The sequence below is a fragment of the Pecten maximus genome, chromosome 10 (assembly GCF_902652985.1).
Source record: "Pecten maximus chromosome 10, xPecMax1.1, whole genome shotgun sequence".
Classification (NCBI taxonomy): Eukaryota; Metazoa; Mollusca; class Bivalvia; order Pectinida; family Pectinidae; genus Pecten; species Pecten maximus.
Genome location: NC_047024.1, coordinates 32,793,821 through 32,812,059, shown reverse-complemented (window position 1 = coordinate 32,812,059; position 18,239 = coordinate 32,793,821). Strand labels below are relative to the sequence as shown.

Genomic DNA, 18,239 nt, shown 5'->3' with positions numbered 1-18,239 from the left:
TGAAATTTCAATAAATTCCATTGAAAAACGAAGTCATAAAAATTTATTGGAAATTTGTCAAAATGCATGAAATATGTAGTAAAGATATTACGAATTTACCGTTACGTGACAGAAATAAAAATGCAATATAACTACATCGAAGTTCGTCAATAAAGAAATAAAATTCTTCTTGTTCTCAATATTTGGGTGCTATCAATCAGGATGCTTATAAAATCCCAGGCGTATGGTAGCATAAATCTGTAAATTGAATACTTACGATTGAAACACACGTGGATCTAGCAGTTCTTTGTTAATTAAACTCGGGCCGTGTAAACTGTAATCGGTGATGAATTCATTATGAAAACCCTGAAACACGAAGTAATCAAGTATTAATATTAACATGTGTAGGCCCCCATTCACCTATATAATGTGAAACGATGTAGGAACGTGCAGAAGACGAAATAGATTTAAATAATAAAATTGTAAACTTACCTGGTCGCGATATCTGTGATATTTTCGGGTGAAAATGAGCATTTGTCGCCAAAAACAACAAGAAAGCTGATATTCTTTGGCCACTTACTGACAGATAGTCGATCTTCTTCAGTTAGGCAAGAAAATGAATTTCGTTTTTAGGCTATTCTATATCAAAATCGTGTTTGTTTATGTTTCTTCCGTAGATAAACATCCGGTGAAATTCAAACATGGCTATCAGACTTCCCGCTAAAATCTCGCTGTTTGTTGCATCATGGGATAAAAAAAAAGTTTTGTCGGAGATCTACTGTATCGATTTCATTCTTTTATTACTTGTTTTTTTATATTCTACTTCCTTAACCTCTATTGTTTCATACTTTTGGTATTACTACTTCAGCATTTAAAGCTTGCACATTGCACAAAATGATCGCACGAAGCGAACTCGTCAAATCTCGGTAGATTCCGTAAACCGAAGTAAACAAACGAGATCACGGCCCCGAGGTCATAGGTGAACCGACCGATGATAATCTGACACAGGTATAAGCCTCGTCAGTACCTGTTATGTAATCCGGATGTTTTGTTTAAATGAGGGTAGGCACCTGTGATCTGATCGTAGTGAAAGGCAGTCAAGCTTGACAATATAAATTGTTATAATTAACGCCGCAGGCATAAGACTTCGTCTAAGAGGGGCAATATGTGTACAGGTGAGACGGGAGGTACACAGGTAACTCCAATAAACAATAAAGCTAGGTATGATTTGCCATTACAGTCGACTGTCGCTTATATTAATTAACACCACGGGTGAAATTAACTTTCGGTACGGCGTTAAGCATATATCCTGATCGCTTTGTTAGCTTAACACACAGGTTTCAAGATTTAGTTTAAAACAGTTGAAATATTTTTGATCGATCTTGGTGTTGCAGTTATTCAAGCCGTCTACTATATCAATTAAAATATTTATGATAGATCTTGGTATTGATCTTGATTTTTGTATACAATAGAGTATTTTATTTGTACACACAACACTCCTACGAGATCATTCTACAACAGATTAGAGTACAGCTACATTGTGTCGTTGTCCGAATTATCGTACGATCTTGCTAAATAAACATCAGACAAATTAAAGTTTTCTTTTTGTGTTCACTTTCACCATTTCAATGAATGCGATGTAATTCTGATTTAAATACCGGAATATTGTTCCTTGATCATGCCTGTTTGTTGTCAGTCAAGCCATATCGAGATCGAGATCATCACAGCGCTTGACTTCAATATACGTTTTACAAAGAAGCGTCCGAGTGACTATATCAGTATTACACATGTTTATATGAGTATATCGGTGAATATTTTGACAGAACACGACGTGATTTCGGGTGCAATTATCAGATGTAATCTTAAAACCACGTATATCCAGCAAGTATATGATATGCAGACAAAGAGCAGGTGATTTTAATTTCATTTGAATGAATTAAAAGCGTATTACAGGCACGGGCACATGTGTGTTCGTAGAGTGATCCCCGATCTGGTAGAGGTTAACGTTTGGATAAACGAAATGTTTTAAACTCCGTTAAAGAGTTTATAATTAAAGCCAAAATACTGTAACTTCAAAGAACGATCTGGAACAAAATTTTTATAGAGCTAAGTTTTGACGTTCGTCACATGAACGTATAGTAACATTCATCAATGTGAAGTTTATTACTTCTGAGATGCATATGGAAATACAAACGAAAAGTGACAAAGAAATCACCGTTAAAATGTGTGAACCTTACTAACAAAGTACATTGAAGTGAAATACTTATGATAATAATTGTTGAATTTTAATTATTTTTAGATAAATTTCTGTGGTACTGATCAAAGTATGAAAAGTATTTTTTAGAACATAAAAAAGACAAAAAAAAAAAAACAACAAAAAACGAGATCAAAAACATTTAATATTACCAAATGATAATTTTCTGTATCTTATTTGATAGATATTTGTTGTGGTTAATCCTGGGTATTATTTTTTTAGTCTTAGATTTGTAGTCGACTGAAAAAGTCAGATTTAATTTTGAAAATATTAATATGCTATAACCCCTCGCAATGTCTGAAAATATTCTAAGTCCATAATAAGTACAAAAAAAGCACAATGGCATTAGCTGAAAAATTCTAAGTCCCAAAAAAGTAGGAAAAAAGTACATCCATATTTTCACAATCTTTCAAAAAAATTCTAAGTCAGATTTTAGCACAAAAAAAGTACTCTGAAAAATTTCAGAGTCCAAATAAAGTACAGAAAAAGTACCCTGAAAAATTTCTAAGTCCAGATTAAGTACAAAAAAAGTACTCTGAAAAATTTCAGAGTCCAAATAAAGTACAGAAAAAGTACCCTGAAAAGTTTCTAAGTCCAGAAAAGTACAAAAAAAGTACTCTGAGAAATTTCAGAGTCCAAATTTAGTACAGAAAAAGTACTCTGAAAAATTTCTAAGTCCAGAAAAGTACAAAAAAAGTATACTTTTTTGGTACTTTTTCAAAAAAGTAGGAAAAAGTGTATACTTAAAGTAGCATAAAAGTATACTTTAGTGTGCTTTATTTCGGTATGGGGTCATTTAAATTATCAAATATTTCTATAACTGCTGAGTACTATGAAATCTGTAGGTATTGAAATCGATATCTGGATTTTTTCTCTGCAACCAATCAGCAAGGTATTTTTTTCTGTTTTGGCATTGCTTGGAGACAACCAAAACATATCCTTGATGTAATTTGAATTCATTTGTAAATGATTTTAAACAAATCTGCTATTTTGTATATGCAGCTCAATATTTTGGACGGACTGGGGAAGTGTACCAAAGATCGAGCGTGGAAACATGGATGGAACTGAGCGAATGGTATTAGCGAATACATCACTTTTCTGGCCGAATGGTCTGACACTGGACTACGCTACAGACAAACTCTACTGGGCAGATGCTAAGCACCATGTCATAGAATGCTCAGACCTCTACGGCAAGAATAGGCGCACTGTTATAGACAGAGGTAAACTATATAACCTGTTAATGACATGGAACATTTACAGGAAAACACATATTCTAAGCTGAGAATTAATATACATTCTATATACCATATACTAAGCTCAGAATTATATACATTGTATATATATATACTATATTCTAAGTTGAGAATTAATATACATTGTATATACTATACTTTAAGTTGAGGATTAACATATACTATACTCTTAGCTGAGAATTAATTACATTGTATATACTATACTCTTAGCTGAGAATTAATTGCATTGTATATGCTATATTCTAAGCTGAGAATTAATTACATTGTATATACTATATTCTAAGCTGAGAATTTGTATCATTGTCAATGTGGAACCCTGAATCCCTCTGAAATGACTAGAACTACCAATGGTTGTTTATGTACAGGTCTGCCACACCCATTTGCCCTGACTTTGTTTGAGGATGAACTATACTGGACAGACTGGCATACCAAGAGTATAAATAAAGCTAACAAGTTCACCGGCAATGATGTGGAAACAATCCGCAATCGTCTCCACTTCCCCATGGATATCCACACATTCCATCCACAAAGACAACCCATGTGTGAGTATATTGTCCTTTACACATCGGTAAATTCATCATTTTACCATCAATAAATGTAATCTGTGTTATAGGAAACTTCTTTTTATGTAGAGATAAGAGATCCAATTCAGTCTTGTAAAGAAAAGGAACTAATAAAGAAAAACCGTACTATCGTGTAGAGAAAAAATAATAGAGAAGATGAAAGAAAATAAGTAAGTTTTATAAGATATTATCATATTGATATATGTATGAATTGAAGATTTTATGGGGAACATCATTTTCAGTATGAGTTGTATAATTAATATGGTTTTGTTGCAGTTGAGAATCATTGTGGAGGAAACAATGGTGGTTGTAGTCACCTGTGTCTGCCTAACCGTCAGGACTACTCCTGTTCCTGTCCGACTGGTCAACGCCTGTCCAAGGACAGACTCATCTGTGTACAGTGTATGTATATCACACCTGTCCAAGGACAGACACATCTGTATACAGTGTATGTATATCACACCTGTTCAAGGACAGACACTCCTATATACAGTGTATGTATATCACACCTGTCCAAGGACAGACACATCTGTATACAGTGTATGTATATCACACCTGTTCAAGGACAGACACTCCTATATACAGTGTATGTATATCACACCTGTCCAAGGACAGACACTCCTATATACAGTGTGTGTATATCACACCTGTTCAATGACACACTCCTATATACAGTGTATGTATATCACACCTGTTCAATGACACACTCCTATATACAGTGTATGTATATCACACCTGTTCAAGGACAGACACTCCTATATACAGTGTATGTATATCACACCTGTCCAAGGACAGACTCATCTGTGTACAGTGTATGTATATCACACCTGTCCAATGACACACTCCTATATACAGTGTATGTATATCACACCTGTTCAATGACACACTCCTATATACAGTGTATGTATATCACACCTGTCCAAGGACAGACACTCATATATACAGTGTGTGTATATCACACCTGTTCAATGACACACTCCTATATACAGTGTGTGTATATCACACCTGTTCAATGACACACTCCTATATACAGTGTATGTATATCACACCTGTCCAAGGACAGACACTCCTATATACAGTGTATGTATATCACACCTGTTCAATGACACACTCCTATATACAGTGTATGTATATCACACCTGTTCAATGACAGACTCATCTGTGTACAGTGTATGTATATCACACCTGTCCAAGGACAGACACATCTGTATACAGTGTATGTATATCACACCTGTTCAAGGACAGACACTCCTATATACAGTGTATGTATATCACACCTGTCCAAGGACAGACACTCCTATATACAGTGTGTGTATATCACACCTGTTCAATGACACACTCCTATATACAGTGTATGTATATCACACCTGTTCAATGACACACTCCTATATACCGTGTATGTATATCACACCTGTTCAATGACAGACTCATCTGTATACAGTGTATGTATATCACACCTGTTCAAGGACAGACACTCCTATATACAGTGTATGTATATCACACCTGTCCAAGGACAGACACTCCTATATACAGTGTGTGTATATCACACCTGTTCAATGACACACTCCTATATACAGTGTATGTATATCACACCTGTTCAATGACACACTCCTATATACCGTGTATGTATATCACACCTGTTCAATGACAGACTCATCTGTATACAGTGTATGTATATCACACCTGTTCAAGGACAGACACTCCTATATACAGTGTATGTATATCACACCTGTTCAATGACACACTCCTATATACAGTGTATGTATATCACACCTGTTCAATGACACACTCCTATATACAGTGTATGTATATCACACCTGTTCAATGACACACTCCTATATACAGTGTATGTATATCACACCTGTCCAATGACACACTCCTATATACAGTGTATGTATATCACACCTGTCCAATGACACACTCCTATATACAGTGTATGTATATCACACCTGTTCAATGACACACTCCTATATACAGTGTATGTATATCACACCTGTTCAAGGACAGACACTCCTATATACAGTGTATGTATATCACACCTGTCCAAGGACAGACTCATCTGTGTACAGTGTATGTATATCACACCTGTTCAATGACACACTCCTATATACAGTGTATGTATATCACACCTGTTCAATGACATACACTCCTATATACAGTGTATGTATATCACACCTGTCCAAGGACAGACACTCCTATATACAGTGTGTGTATATCACACCTGTCCAAGGACAGACACATCTGTATACAGTGTATGTATATCACACCTGTTCAATGACACACTCCTATATACAGTGTATGTATATCACACCTGTTCAATGACACACTCCTATATACCGTGTATGTATATCACACCTGTTCAATGACAGACACTCCTATATACAGTGTATGTATATCACACCTGTCCAATGACACACTCCTATATACAGTGTATGTATATCACACCTGTTCAATGACACACTCCTATATACAGTGTATGTATATCACACCTGTCCAAGGACAGACACTCCTATATACAGTGTGTGTATATCACACCTGTTCAATGACACACTCCTATATACAGTGTATGTATATCACACCTGTTCAATGACACACTCCTATATACAGTGTATGTATATCACACCTGTTCAATGACAGACACTCCTATATACAGTGTATGTATATCACACCTGTTCAATGACACACTCCTATATACAGTGTATGTATATCACACCTGTTCAATGACAGACACTCCTATATACAGTGTATGTATATCACACCTGTTCAATGACACACTCCTATATACAGTGTATGTATATCACACCTGTTCAATGACAGACACTCCTATATACAGTGTATGTACATCACACCTGTCCAATGTACATATACAGTATACGTATAATACACCTGTCCAATGTATACGTATATTACACCTGTCCAATGTATACGTATATTACACCTGTCCAATGTATACAGTATAGGTATATTACACCTGTCCAATGTATACAGTATATGTATACTACACCTGTCCAATGTATACAGTATACATATATTACACCTGTCCAAGAAAAGATTGACACACTTGTATACAGTGTATATCACATATATATCATAATGCTTGTTGGAATGCAAAAGCAATACAAAAAATAAATTTCTAGTTTATAAAAACCATACTTCAAATCAGGATATCGGAAGGTTTTACCTGTTAAATGCATTAGTTAATGCATGTGTTACCTGTAAGTTTTCCACCTGTTTCATATACAGTATATACCTTCATACATGTGTTACTTGTAAGTTTTCCACCTGTTACATAAACCGTTCATACATGTGTTACATGTAGTCTAATCATTTACATCTCAGCTATGGAGAATTTCCTGGTGTTCTCTACGAGGTCAGACCTTCGCCGCATCAGCATGGACACTCCGGACAAGACAGATGTGGTCATCCCTCTAGTCAATGTGGTCAGTGCAGTAGGTGTGGACTTTGACGCCTCACTGGACATGATATACTGGACAGACACAGGAACAGACACCATCAGTAGGGCTCACTGGGACGGATCTCAGGAGGAGGTAAGTGTAGGGATACGTGTGGTGTATCTGGGTATGGAGCTGTTGACTTCCCCTGTTGTATCTCTGGGACGGATCTCAGGAGGAGGTAAGTGTAGGGATACGTGTGATGTATCTGGGTATGGAGCTGTTGACTTCCCCTGTTGTATCACTGGGACAGATCTCAGGAGGAGGTAAGTGTAGGGATACGTGTGGTGTATCTGGGTATGGAGCTGTTGACTTCCCCTGTTGTATCACTGGGACAGATCTCAGGAGGAGGTAAGTGTAGGGATACGTGTGATGTATCTGGGTATGGAGCTGTTGACTTCCCCTGTTGTATCTCTGGAACGGATCTCAGGAGGAGGTAAGTGTAGGGATACGTGTGATGTATCTGGGTATGGAGCTGTTGACTTCCCCTGTTGTATCACTGGGACGGCTCTCAGGAGGAGGTAAGTGTAGGGATACGTGTGGTGTATCTGGGTATGGAGCTGTTGACTTCCCCTGTTGTATCTCTGGGACAGATCTCAGGAGGAGGTAAGTGTAGGGATACGTGTGGTGTATCTGGGTATGTAGCTGTTGACTTCCCCTGTTGTATCATTGGGACGGATCTCAGGAGGAGGTAAGTGTAGGGATACGTGTGGTGTATCTGGGTATGGAGCTGTTGACTTCCCCTGTTGTATCACTGGGACAGATCTCAGGAGGAGGTAAGTGTAGGGATACGTGTGGTGTATCTGGGTATGGAGCTGTTGACTTCCCCTGTTGTATCTCTGGGACAGATCTTAGGAGGAGGTAAGTGTAGGGATACGTGTGATGTATCTGGGTATGGAGCTGTTGACTTCCCCTGTTGTATCACTGGGACTCCGTGGTATATGTCTTAAAATTACACAATAAAACTAACAAACTTTCTAATCATCATCAAGTTTTGTTTTAGCAAGAAAAGAAACATACATTTACTTAATTAAGTTTTGCTAAATAATTTTTTGCTTTTTGTCGGCTTTCTAAATTATCAATTTCAACCTTCCTGATATAGTGATGTTATTAAATATAACACATTACAAATAGCCAGAGTAAATTTCTAGTATGTATTAACTGTCCTGATGAAGTGCCATGTTCTGACAAAACTGGTAGACTACGTCAATAAAGACAAAGAAACCAGTCCCTAGTTTGTTGTGATTGATGTAACCCCTTTTAACTGTCGAAATATATTCTATCCAACAGAGAATTCTCCAAAGCTAATAACTAGAATCATCAAAACAATCATCATAAACATCATTAGGACCCTAAATCGGATTCTGATGATAGCTACCCTATTGTCGAAACATGTAAACAGCGCTCTCCAATAAGTCGGACCATTGAATGAATCTCCGTGTTGGGCTCACCGTTTTTACGTTTATATTACCTGGATGTTTGGTGAGACCTCGTGAATACATATCTGTCAACGACAGATTTGTCTGGATTGCTACAATTCTCTACCTTCTGGGACATTTTGTCTCCAACTCCCCACCCTCCACCCCAGCCCCTATTAAAGGTATAGGAAATGCAGAAATAAGACTATATGGTGAAATGATCTGAAATTTCTCACACTGTTTAGGTGGTTGTGGGTAACTGTTTGGAGTTTCCGACTGGACTGGCTGTTGACTGGCTGGGCCGTAAAATGTATTGGACAGACTCGGAACTGGATGTCATTGAAGTATCAAACCTCAACGGAACTGTTCGAAGCATCCTCATTTGGGAACGTCTTGACCAGCCCCGTGACATCATAGTTGATCCTAACAAAGGGTACAGGCACTTCAGAATAAATTTGATATTGATTTATGACAAGCATCAAATTCTTGAAGAAATTTCCAGTTTTGAAGGCATTTAAATGTGGGACCTAAAAGTTGATATAGAAATACTGATGTTTCTTAATACCTGCATATGTGTGTAGGTATATTGCAGAGATGGTAAACATATCTGTTTTAGAGGATATTTTATATTATATTTCTATGTTTATAACACATTTTTTTATATGAGTTATGATTGCACTATTGCAGTTTTTATATTGTTTTCCTCAGTTGCATACATATATTGTGGTTGTGCCAATATTTATCAGTACGCTAGTTTTTAAAATGGATAGTACACTTAATTCAAATTCACTAAAATGTGTATGAATTGTTTTTAAAGCATTGGAAAACATTCTTATATACTGTATGTTTGTTCATGCAGGTTCATGTATTGGACTGACTGGGGAAAGAATGCCAAGATCGAGAAAGCAGGCATGGACGGCAAAGGGCGTCACGCTCTGATAAGCACCAACTTGACATGGCCCAACGGCTTGGCACTGGACCAGAAGAGAAACAGAATCTATTGGACAGACGCAGGTCGAAAAATGATTGAATCGTCGACGACAGAGGGACTGGAAAGACAGGTCCATACATTACAACATACTGTTTTAGGAACAGGATTTAGATTTGATATATTTAAGCTTCTTTAAGCAGATATTAAGCAATATACATAATAGCAAACATTTTTTAAATTTTTTTATGGAGATGTAAGAGGGATGAGGAGGGGGGAAGAATATGTGGAGTATGTACCTATGATCAGCGTTACATGATATATTAAATGGAGTATGTACCTATAATTAATGTTACATGATATATTAAATGGAGTATGTACCTATAATTCATGTTACATGATATATTAAATGGAGTATGTACCTATAATTAGTGTTACATAATATATTAAATGGAGTATGTACCTATAATTAATGTTACATGATATATTAAATGGAGTATGTACCTATAATTAATGTTACATGATATATTAAATGGAGTATGTACCTATAATTAATGTTACATGATATATTAAATGGAGTATGTACTTATAATTAATGTTACATGATATATTAAATGGAGTATGTACCTATAATTAATGTTACATGATATATTAAATGGAGTATGTACCTATAATTAATGTTACATGATATATTAAATGGAGTATGTACTTATAATTAATGTTACATGATATATTAAATGGAGTATGTACCTATAATTAGTGTTACATAATATATTAAATGGAGTATGTACCTATAATTAGTGTTACATAATATATTAATTTGACTGTAAAATAACTACATGGATGTAAATCTTCAGCATCCAGATCAGGCTACTAATGGCATATACTGTTAATATATCAAACTAACCATAAGACCACAAAATTAAAATTTGTCGTCCAGTATGCTCAATAAAGTACCATAGACTTCTCAAAATCTCTGTGAAACCCTTAGATAATCTAGCTAACATTTTCTCCATCTTCTAGGTGATCATTTCTGTGGACTTGCCTCGGCCATTTGGTCTGGCACTTCACAACAACCAGATTTTCTGGACAGACTGGATTGATAAGGGCATCCACATGGCCAGCAAGTTTGACGGATCCAGTCGCCAGACACTCCGTAGTAACCTTGGCCATGTAATGGATGTTCGTATGTTCCACAAACCCAAACAGAAACGTAAGTTTATTGCCACAAGAAGTTTTCATCAAAGCTCCATAACAATATATTATGGACATTTTTACGCTCCACAATATAGAAACATGAAAAATTAATCATATTACAACAAGTAATTTGCACCAGAAAACCCTGAAATGACCATGGACATATAGCATCACATTACTTTTATGCTAGATAAATATATTCATGAAAGCACTCATTTGATAAAAGTGTACACCAAGCTACAAAAGTTTTGAGAACTGGAACATAGGGTTCTACTCCTAGACCAATTATTTGGATAGTGGAACAAATTGGCCAGTGCTGAATTTATGAGGCTAAGAACATTTTTGTGAATGTAGGAGGCAAGCTGACTTCTTTCAGCATATTAGTTTACTTGAACTTTTCCCAAAGTTGCCATTTAGATATCCTATACTTCGTCACACCTATATATAGCTATACAGATGATTTTACTTACTACTGTAATGGGATCGTAGACTTTAAACTTGTCAGTAGTACTGGTCATCCTGTAGATCATCTTTCACCACAATATGGATACACAATACTATAGGTTTGGTAATTTTGACAGGACAGACACCCTGCCAGGTTAACAATGGAGGATGCAGCCATCTTTGTCTGAACAATGCGGAGCCACAGCGTTACAGCTGTGCTTGTCCGACAGGTGTTGTCATGAAATCTGACGGAAAAACTTGTGAAGATGGTAAGTATATATATACCATGAACTAGTCGTGATTTCTCTGATAGAAAATAAATAGGTTTCTAAAATTTATATAAATCAGCCTGATATTGTGATGGATGGGTATTACAGGATCGATGATATCTGCCAGGTTGGGTGCCAGCACTTTTTATTCAGTCAATTACTTCCTTGCTAATTCATCTGAAAGTTTGCCAAACTTCCTACACATGTATGTACATTAGGAAGGCATACTGTCCAAAGGTGTCTGGACAAGGACCACAATTAACACAGTAAAAATGTGTAAGGTGATTATAAGTAATGTGGTAGTTGTAAGGTCTTCCAATATACTCGTACTATAGTAGAGGTTTGGGTCATTATGATATGTTGAATTATAAGACATAGTACCATTATCAAGGCATGTCTTGTTTGTATGATTTGTACAGATATGACAAACTTCCTGATATTTGCACGCCGTACGGATATCAGGAAAATCTCTCTAGAAGTGGAATACTTTGCTGATGTTGTGATTCCGCTCGGAGAATTAAGGAACGCCATCGCAGTGGATGTGGATTCTGTCCGAGGTGTGTAACTAGATATCCCCATTACATTTGTACCTGACTCACTGTATAGATATTACATCCTAGAGTATTATTGGACACACACCAATCATGATACATGTATTTGTTATTATCATACTAATTCTGTTCAAGTAAAATTATACAATTTCTGTCCCAGTAGAATGAGTAGCTGTCACCATATTGATATTGTATACCTGTAACATGTAGACAATCAGAAATCCATTTCATCTTCAATTATCTAACAATAAAATTCTATGGGGGAATACATTTTCTACTTCATTTCTTTAGGTAAATTATACTGGACAGACACAGTTCTCGACAAGGTCATGCGGGCCAACCTTGACGGATCACAAGTCGAGGAGGTCATCCGTAATGGCCTTGATACGCCAGATGGTCTGGCTGTGGATGAGGTCGGAGGCAAGGTGTATTGGACAGATACTGGACTCAACAGAATCGAAGTTGCAGATATTGATGGTACCATGAGGAAAGTTCTGTTTTGGAGGGACATAGACAAACCAAGGGCCATAACTCTCCACTATGATGCTGGGTAAGTTTGACAATACAGACAAATTATCACCTACCATTTAAAGTTGATCACATATGAACCCAGTCTCAGTTATGAAATCAAAAAACATTTGCCTTATTATGCCAGCTTCTTATTTATTTCAAAGTTGCAGTGATTACAGTCTTGAGTAGTATTTAAATGACTCATGAAAATGATATTTTAAATGTAATATAATGGTGTTCCTTGGATGTGATGTAATTTGAACATGCACTTACAATCGCCTATAGACAAAATTTAGAATGGATATACCTGTACATATTTCACAGCAAGTCTAAAGCATGACATTGGTAATTCATAACATTTAAAACATCATTATGAAAAACAATCTGTGGCTTTGGAACCTTTGTCTATGGATGTATAACAGCTATCATTTAAAAAAAAAGAAATAAAAATAATTCTGTTGCTAAAATAAATTAATTAATACATTCTTGGCATACAGATTCCTGTATTGGACAGATTGGGGAAAGAACCCAAAGATAGAGAGAGCTGATATGGATGGTCAGAACAGAGTTACGGTCATCAAGGAAAATCTGGGCTGGCCAAACGGACTGGTTATTGACCGACCAACAGCAAGGCTGATCTGGGCTGATGCCAGGATGGAGGTATATACAGCTTGTATTGGGATATCTGTATGACTCCCGTTTAATACCGTGTAATTGTTAGGGAGAGTAATAGTCCAAACCCTTAATATATTACATGTATATGTTATTACATGTATATGTTGCCACTGCAGTGATACCATCTTCAGTGTGTATGTTACAACTTTAAACAGTCAAGTGATGGATTTAGATCTTGATTTGGTTTGGTTTAGTATAACATCCTATCAACAGCTAAGTTCAGCACACTATAAAATATGTTGTATCAAATGACACACTGCATTAGTTAAAATTGAAAAAAAGATAATGTTGCCAGGAAAACATTGATTAAGTATTACGGTTTTGTTTGTCTGGAAATCTGCTCAGAGTTTTCAGCTGCATGTTCTTGGTAGGCTTTAAAATCATGTTATAATAGTAGGTGTATTTTCTTGAGTAACATTTTGATATTAAATTTTTGAATGAGCCCATTGTTTTAAAAACTTTTCCTGGACCACTTTTTATTGATGATTCAACAACGGTCATGATAACCATGAAATGAGAAAGACAAAACCAATGATATGAAATATGCATTGCAGCAACCTTGCCAACGATTGAATTTCCACATAGGAGTATATATATATAATTTCCACATGGGAGTATATATATAAGTTCCAGTGTAGTGTAGTTGAGATACTGTTAGGTTTGAACATGCATGATCAGACCATTCTGATTCATGATTTCTTTCATCACTAAAAACAAATTCTGTATTTTGCTTACACAAGTCGTTTGATTTTAGGCAGATTTTGCTTCTAATTTTCCTGATCAAAATAAGATTTAACTACACTGACATAATTTTGGTCACTGTAGGTGATAGAAAGTACAGACCTACATGGACAAAATAGGAGAGTTTTGGTGTCCAAGATTAACCACCCGTATGGACTGACTGTGGCGGGGAACCATCTCTACTGGACAGACTGGCTAAAGATGGCCATATTCCAGGCCGACAAGGACAGTGGTCAGAACCAGACAATACGACGTCGGAACATGTCAGGTCTGATGGACATCCATGCTGTCCAGCTTAAAAGAGAAGGTAATTAATAAATTGTATTTACAGAGCATTAGAGGGCAAAGGTCATATCTAAACAGGGGAGGTAAATATTTTGATTACAGCATACAAGTACATGCACAGTCCTCAGGTCAACATCTGTCATAGTGTGTTATAGGTACTGTATGTAAGATTAACCAAGGACAATGAAACAGAGCCAGTTATGAGATCTGTCTGGAATAACTCTCCAGACTATATGTAAATTCTGGAATATGAGCAGATTAATGTAACTTAAGCCTGTTCTGTCACATATTTACTTGGAAAATCTGTGGTGGTGTCATTTACAACACCCTCAACTAAACCTCTGATTTTTCAGTCATGTTCCAGTCTTACGATAATTTCTTTGATAAGTTTCCTTGACACAACCAAATCCTACTGATACCATTCTGTCCAGAAGATCTTATTCACTATTTTTTATATGATGAAACATTTTCTTGATTTATTTTGAAACATCTAAAATGCCTGTATGTTGAAAAGGTTTTTAATGTGCATTTTTAACTTGAACTGTTTTTCTATAAATTCTTATTGTATTGCTGAAAACGTATTCCTGTTGATGTTTTTAATTGACCTTAATCATAAAGGTACTGACATAGTAAACAAGTGTGGGAAAAACAATGGAGGATGTAGCCATCTTTGTCTTCCGAATCCCCGAGGATTTTCCTGTGCCTGTCCAACGGGCCTGCTGATGACAGAGGACAAAAAAACATGTAACGAAAGTATGTATCCCCTATAATCAGCTGTTCATATAATATATATCACATATAAAAATCTATATCTAAAACTGATGAGGGTAAGATAATTTCCAATGCTTTGTAAGGTGTTGAAGAGATAAATATTCCAGGGTCAGACCCTATAGTTCGCCAATTGCATGGTTCTTCTTAATTGTTAAATTTCCATATTTTTTCTAAAGTTGTACTCTTGGAATTGTTTTTTGGATATGTATCTGCCTATTTCTATCGCAGCTATATCCCTTCCTGTTATAATTGTAGAATGAATTACCTCGACAATTTCTATTGTATATTTTATCTAGATTTTGTGAAACATCACTGTGGTAGTTGTCACACTGACATTTGTGACCTTGAACTTTCTTTTTTGATCTGTATATTATGATGGCAGTTATGCCCCTTTCCTATAGTAGTAGACAGAATCTTGTTAGAGTTTTTAGGGGAGAGGTATGTACATATTGTATCAGTAGATTTTGATGTTTGTAACATATTTACTTACATATATTAACCCTATTCCGTATGTTACAGTGCCAAGCAAGTACCTGCTGTTTGCTAGTCGTGGGAGTATCCGACACATCTCCCTGGATACCACGGATTTGACCGATGTTTATCTTCCTATGAATGATCTCCACAATGTCATAGCTTTGGATTACGACAAACGGGACAATAAGATGTACTATACTGATGTACACCTGGACGTCATCAGGTACCAAACCTATCATTAAACTGTCAATCTAACTTCAATTAATGATAATTAACAATATGGAAGTACAGTCCGAATTTCTAATTTGAATTTTAATGTTACCCCTATAACTCACATCTGTCATATCAAACTAATCGGTCTAGAGTCTTTAACTTTTAAAGAAGTAATCAAGAGTTATGCCTTATTTTCTCTTAATCATATCAGCTGGATAACGTTATCTCAGAAGCGATGTAATTTGATGATTGTATTCGTTGTCTATTACAGGCGTTCTAACTTAGATGGTACAGTGCCGGAGACCATTGTTTCCAAGAACCTTGAAACGACAGATGGACTGGCTGTGGATTGGATTGGCCGCAATCTTTTCTGGACAGATACAGGTAAACAAGTTGATGTTTTTTAGTAAAACAAAGATTTAGGATATTGATAAAGTATTGAATGTTTCTTTAGTATTTAAAATTTATGATTTGTAAACAACTCTTTTAAATAATAATAATATACAACATTTATACACATGTAGTGCACTATTTATTTAATTTCCAGAATTACTTTGATAATACATTTTATTTTAAGTGTTACACAATGTACAGAGCATATATTGATTCAAGCAATCAGATGGTAATTTGTACAGGACATCTGCAAAAGTTAGTTATGACAGTGTGTTTCTGCACAAGACTTAAGTGATAAACGCTTATTTTATTTGAAAAAGTTCTCATCGTAGTAGATTTTTGTTGTGATTAGCTATTGTTGTAAATAAATAATAAGAAACTGATTTGGGTACAATACAATATTTGATAGTATTTTGATGACTGTTGTATGATGACTATGACGGCGTTGTCTATGTTACAGGTCGCGATGTTATTGAGGTGGCTTGGCTGGATGGTTCCTATAGAAAAAGACTGATTTACAAAAACCTGGACGAACCTCGTGCTATTGCATTATTTCCTAGTAAAGGGTAAGAATTCAGCCTATATTTCACGTTAAATATAGATGTATCTAATTTGTGTTCATACCAGCATGAATATCGCGATCCTTATCTCAATAGATAATATTACATTTCAATGTTTGCTTTTTTCAATGGTTTTGTGTTACAAAAAGTGAGAGGAAAATTGAGGGTCAGAATGATGCTGATCTACTTTCATCCATTGTCCTATGAATGTATTTTTCTGAAGTTTTCAGCCTCAAAATTTAAATGTACCCATCTGATGTATTTCTTTATGACAGACTGATCTACTGGACTGACTGGGGAGCTGAACCTAAGATAGAGAAGGCTTTTATGGACGGGACAAACCGCTCAGTCATCATACGGACCAGTTTAGGTAATCAGACTTTATACTGTCCGTCCTGAAGTGTGACAATCACTTCTATTCTGTCCAATATATCAGTTAAAGATACCAGTTCCAGGTTAAGCAGGTATAACCTTTCTTTACAGAATGTGATGTTGATACCATTTTAAGATTACTATAGAAAATTTAAAGTTTACAGGTTTCAGGTATAACAAAGATATTTGTCACCTTTCTTTACAGAATATGATATTAATAAGACTTTAAGATTATAATGGAGAGTGTATTTGACCTGCACCATCCAAAACAAAGGGTATCTTTCTTTGGATAGGATATGCATTTCAGCCAGATTTTTCTGAATTAATTGAACACACATCTTATTAATAAATTTTGTAAATTATATTGTAAATTAATTATATTCTCACATGGGAATAATTTCCGCATTAATATGTGAGATGAGTCAATCACTAATTCAAACCCTTCATGATTATTTGTATGAAAGTAACACCTTTAGATAGGGACCAAGCTATCGGTAGTCTACAACTTTAATAGGAAAGATCAGCTTTCGCAAAATGCTGTTTTCGCAAATATATATCTGAAGGTGTAATTTTGCAAAATAAAGTGGTACGTGTTTTACAGTTACTGTAGTATAGTTGTTTCCAAGCATAAGGACCATTTACTTTACCTGGCCATAACAGAATAAGGGACTATCATTGCTGAACTGGAATGGGAAGTTTCCTCTAGAGTTGTGTATACATTGTATTTGGTTTCAGGCTTCCCCAATGGTTTGTCTATTGATTATTCTGCAAATCGACTTTACTGGGTGGATGCCAAACTAGACAAAATAGAGACTTCAGACCTGGCTGGAGGAAATCGTGTGACCCTCATACAGCATATCTCCCATCCTTTTGGCCTTGTTGTGGTAAGTATTTATCTTTGTATGGTACAGACACATTACATGATGTACTTTAAAGT

General features: G+C 35.8%; 1 protein-coding gene across 1 annotated transcript in view; it reads left to right on the top strand.

Annotated features, from left to right (window-relative positions):
- The window catches only part of LOC117335371 (low-density lipoprotein receptor-related protein 4-like), a 137,373-nt gene that overhangs the window by 97,209 nt on the left and 21,925 nt on the right, over window positions 1-18,239 (top strand). Inside the window, 18 exon segments of the mRNA XM_033895327.1 lie at window positions 3,236-3,453; window positions 3,852-4,028; window positions 4,326-4,451; window positions 7,389-7,597; window positions 9,165-9,352; window positions 9,779-9,980; window positions 10,871-11,060; window positions 11,626-11,757; window positions 12,177-12,314; window positions 12,600-12,858; window positions 13,316-13,478; window positions 14,319-14,541; window positions 15,138-15,272; window positions 15,810-15,987; window positions 16,249-16,361; window positions 16,831-16,936; window positions 17,206-17,300; window positions 18,038-18,186. Of these exon segments, the coding sequence (XP_033751218.1) occupies window positions 3,236-3,453; window positions 3,852-4,028; window positions 4,326-4,451; window positions 7,389-7,597; window positions 9,165-9,352; window positions 9,779-9,980; window positions 10,871-11,060; window positions 11,626-11,757; window positions 12,177-12,314; window positions 12,600-12,858; window positions 13,316-13,478; window positions 14,319-14,541; window positions 15,138-15,272; window positions 15,810-15,987; window positions 16,249-16,361; window positions 16,831-16,936; window positions 17,206-17,300; window positions 18,038-18,186 (3,001 nt within the window).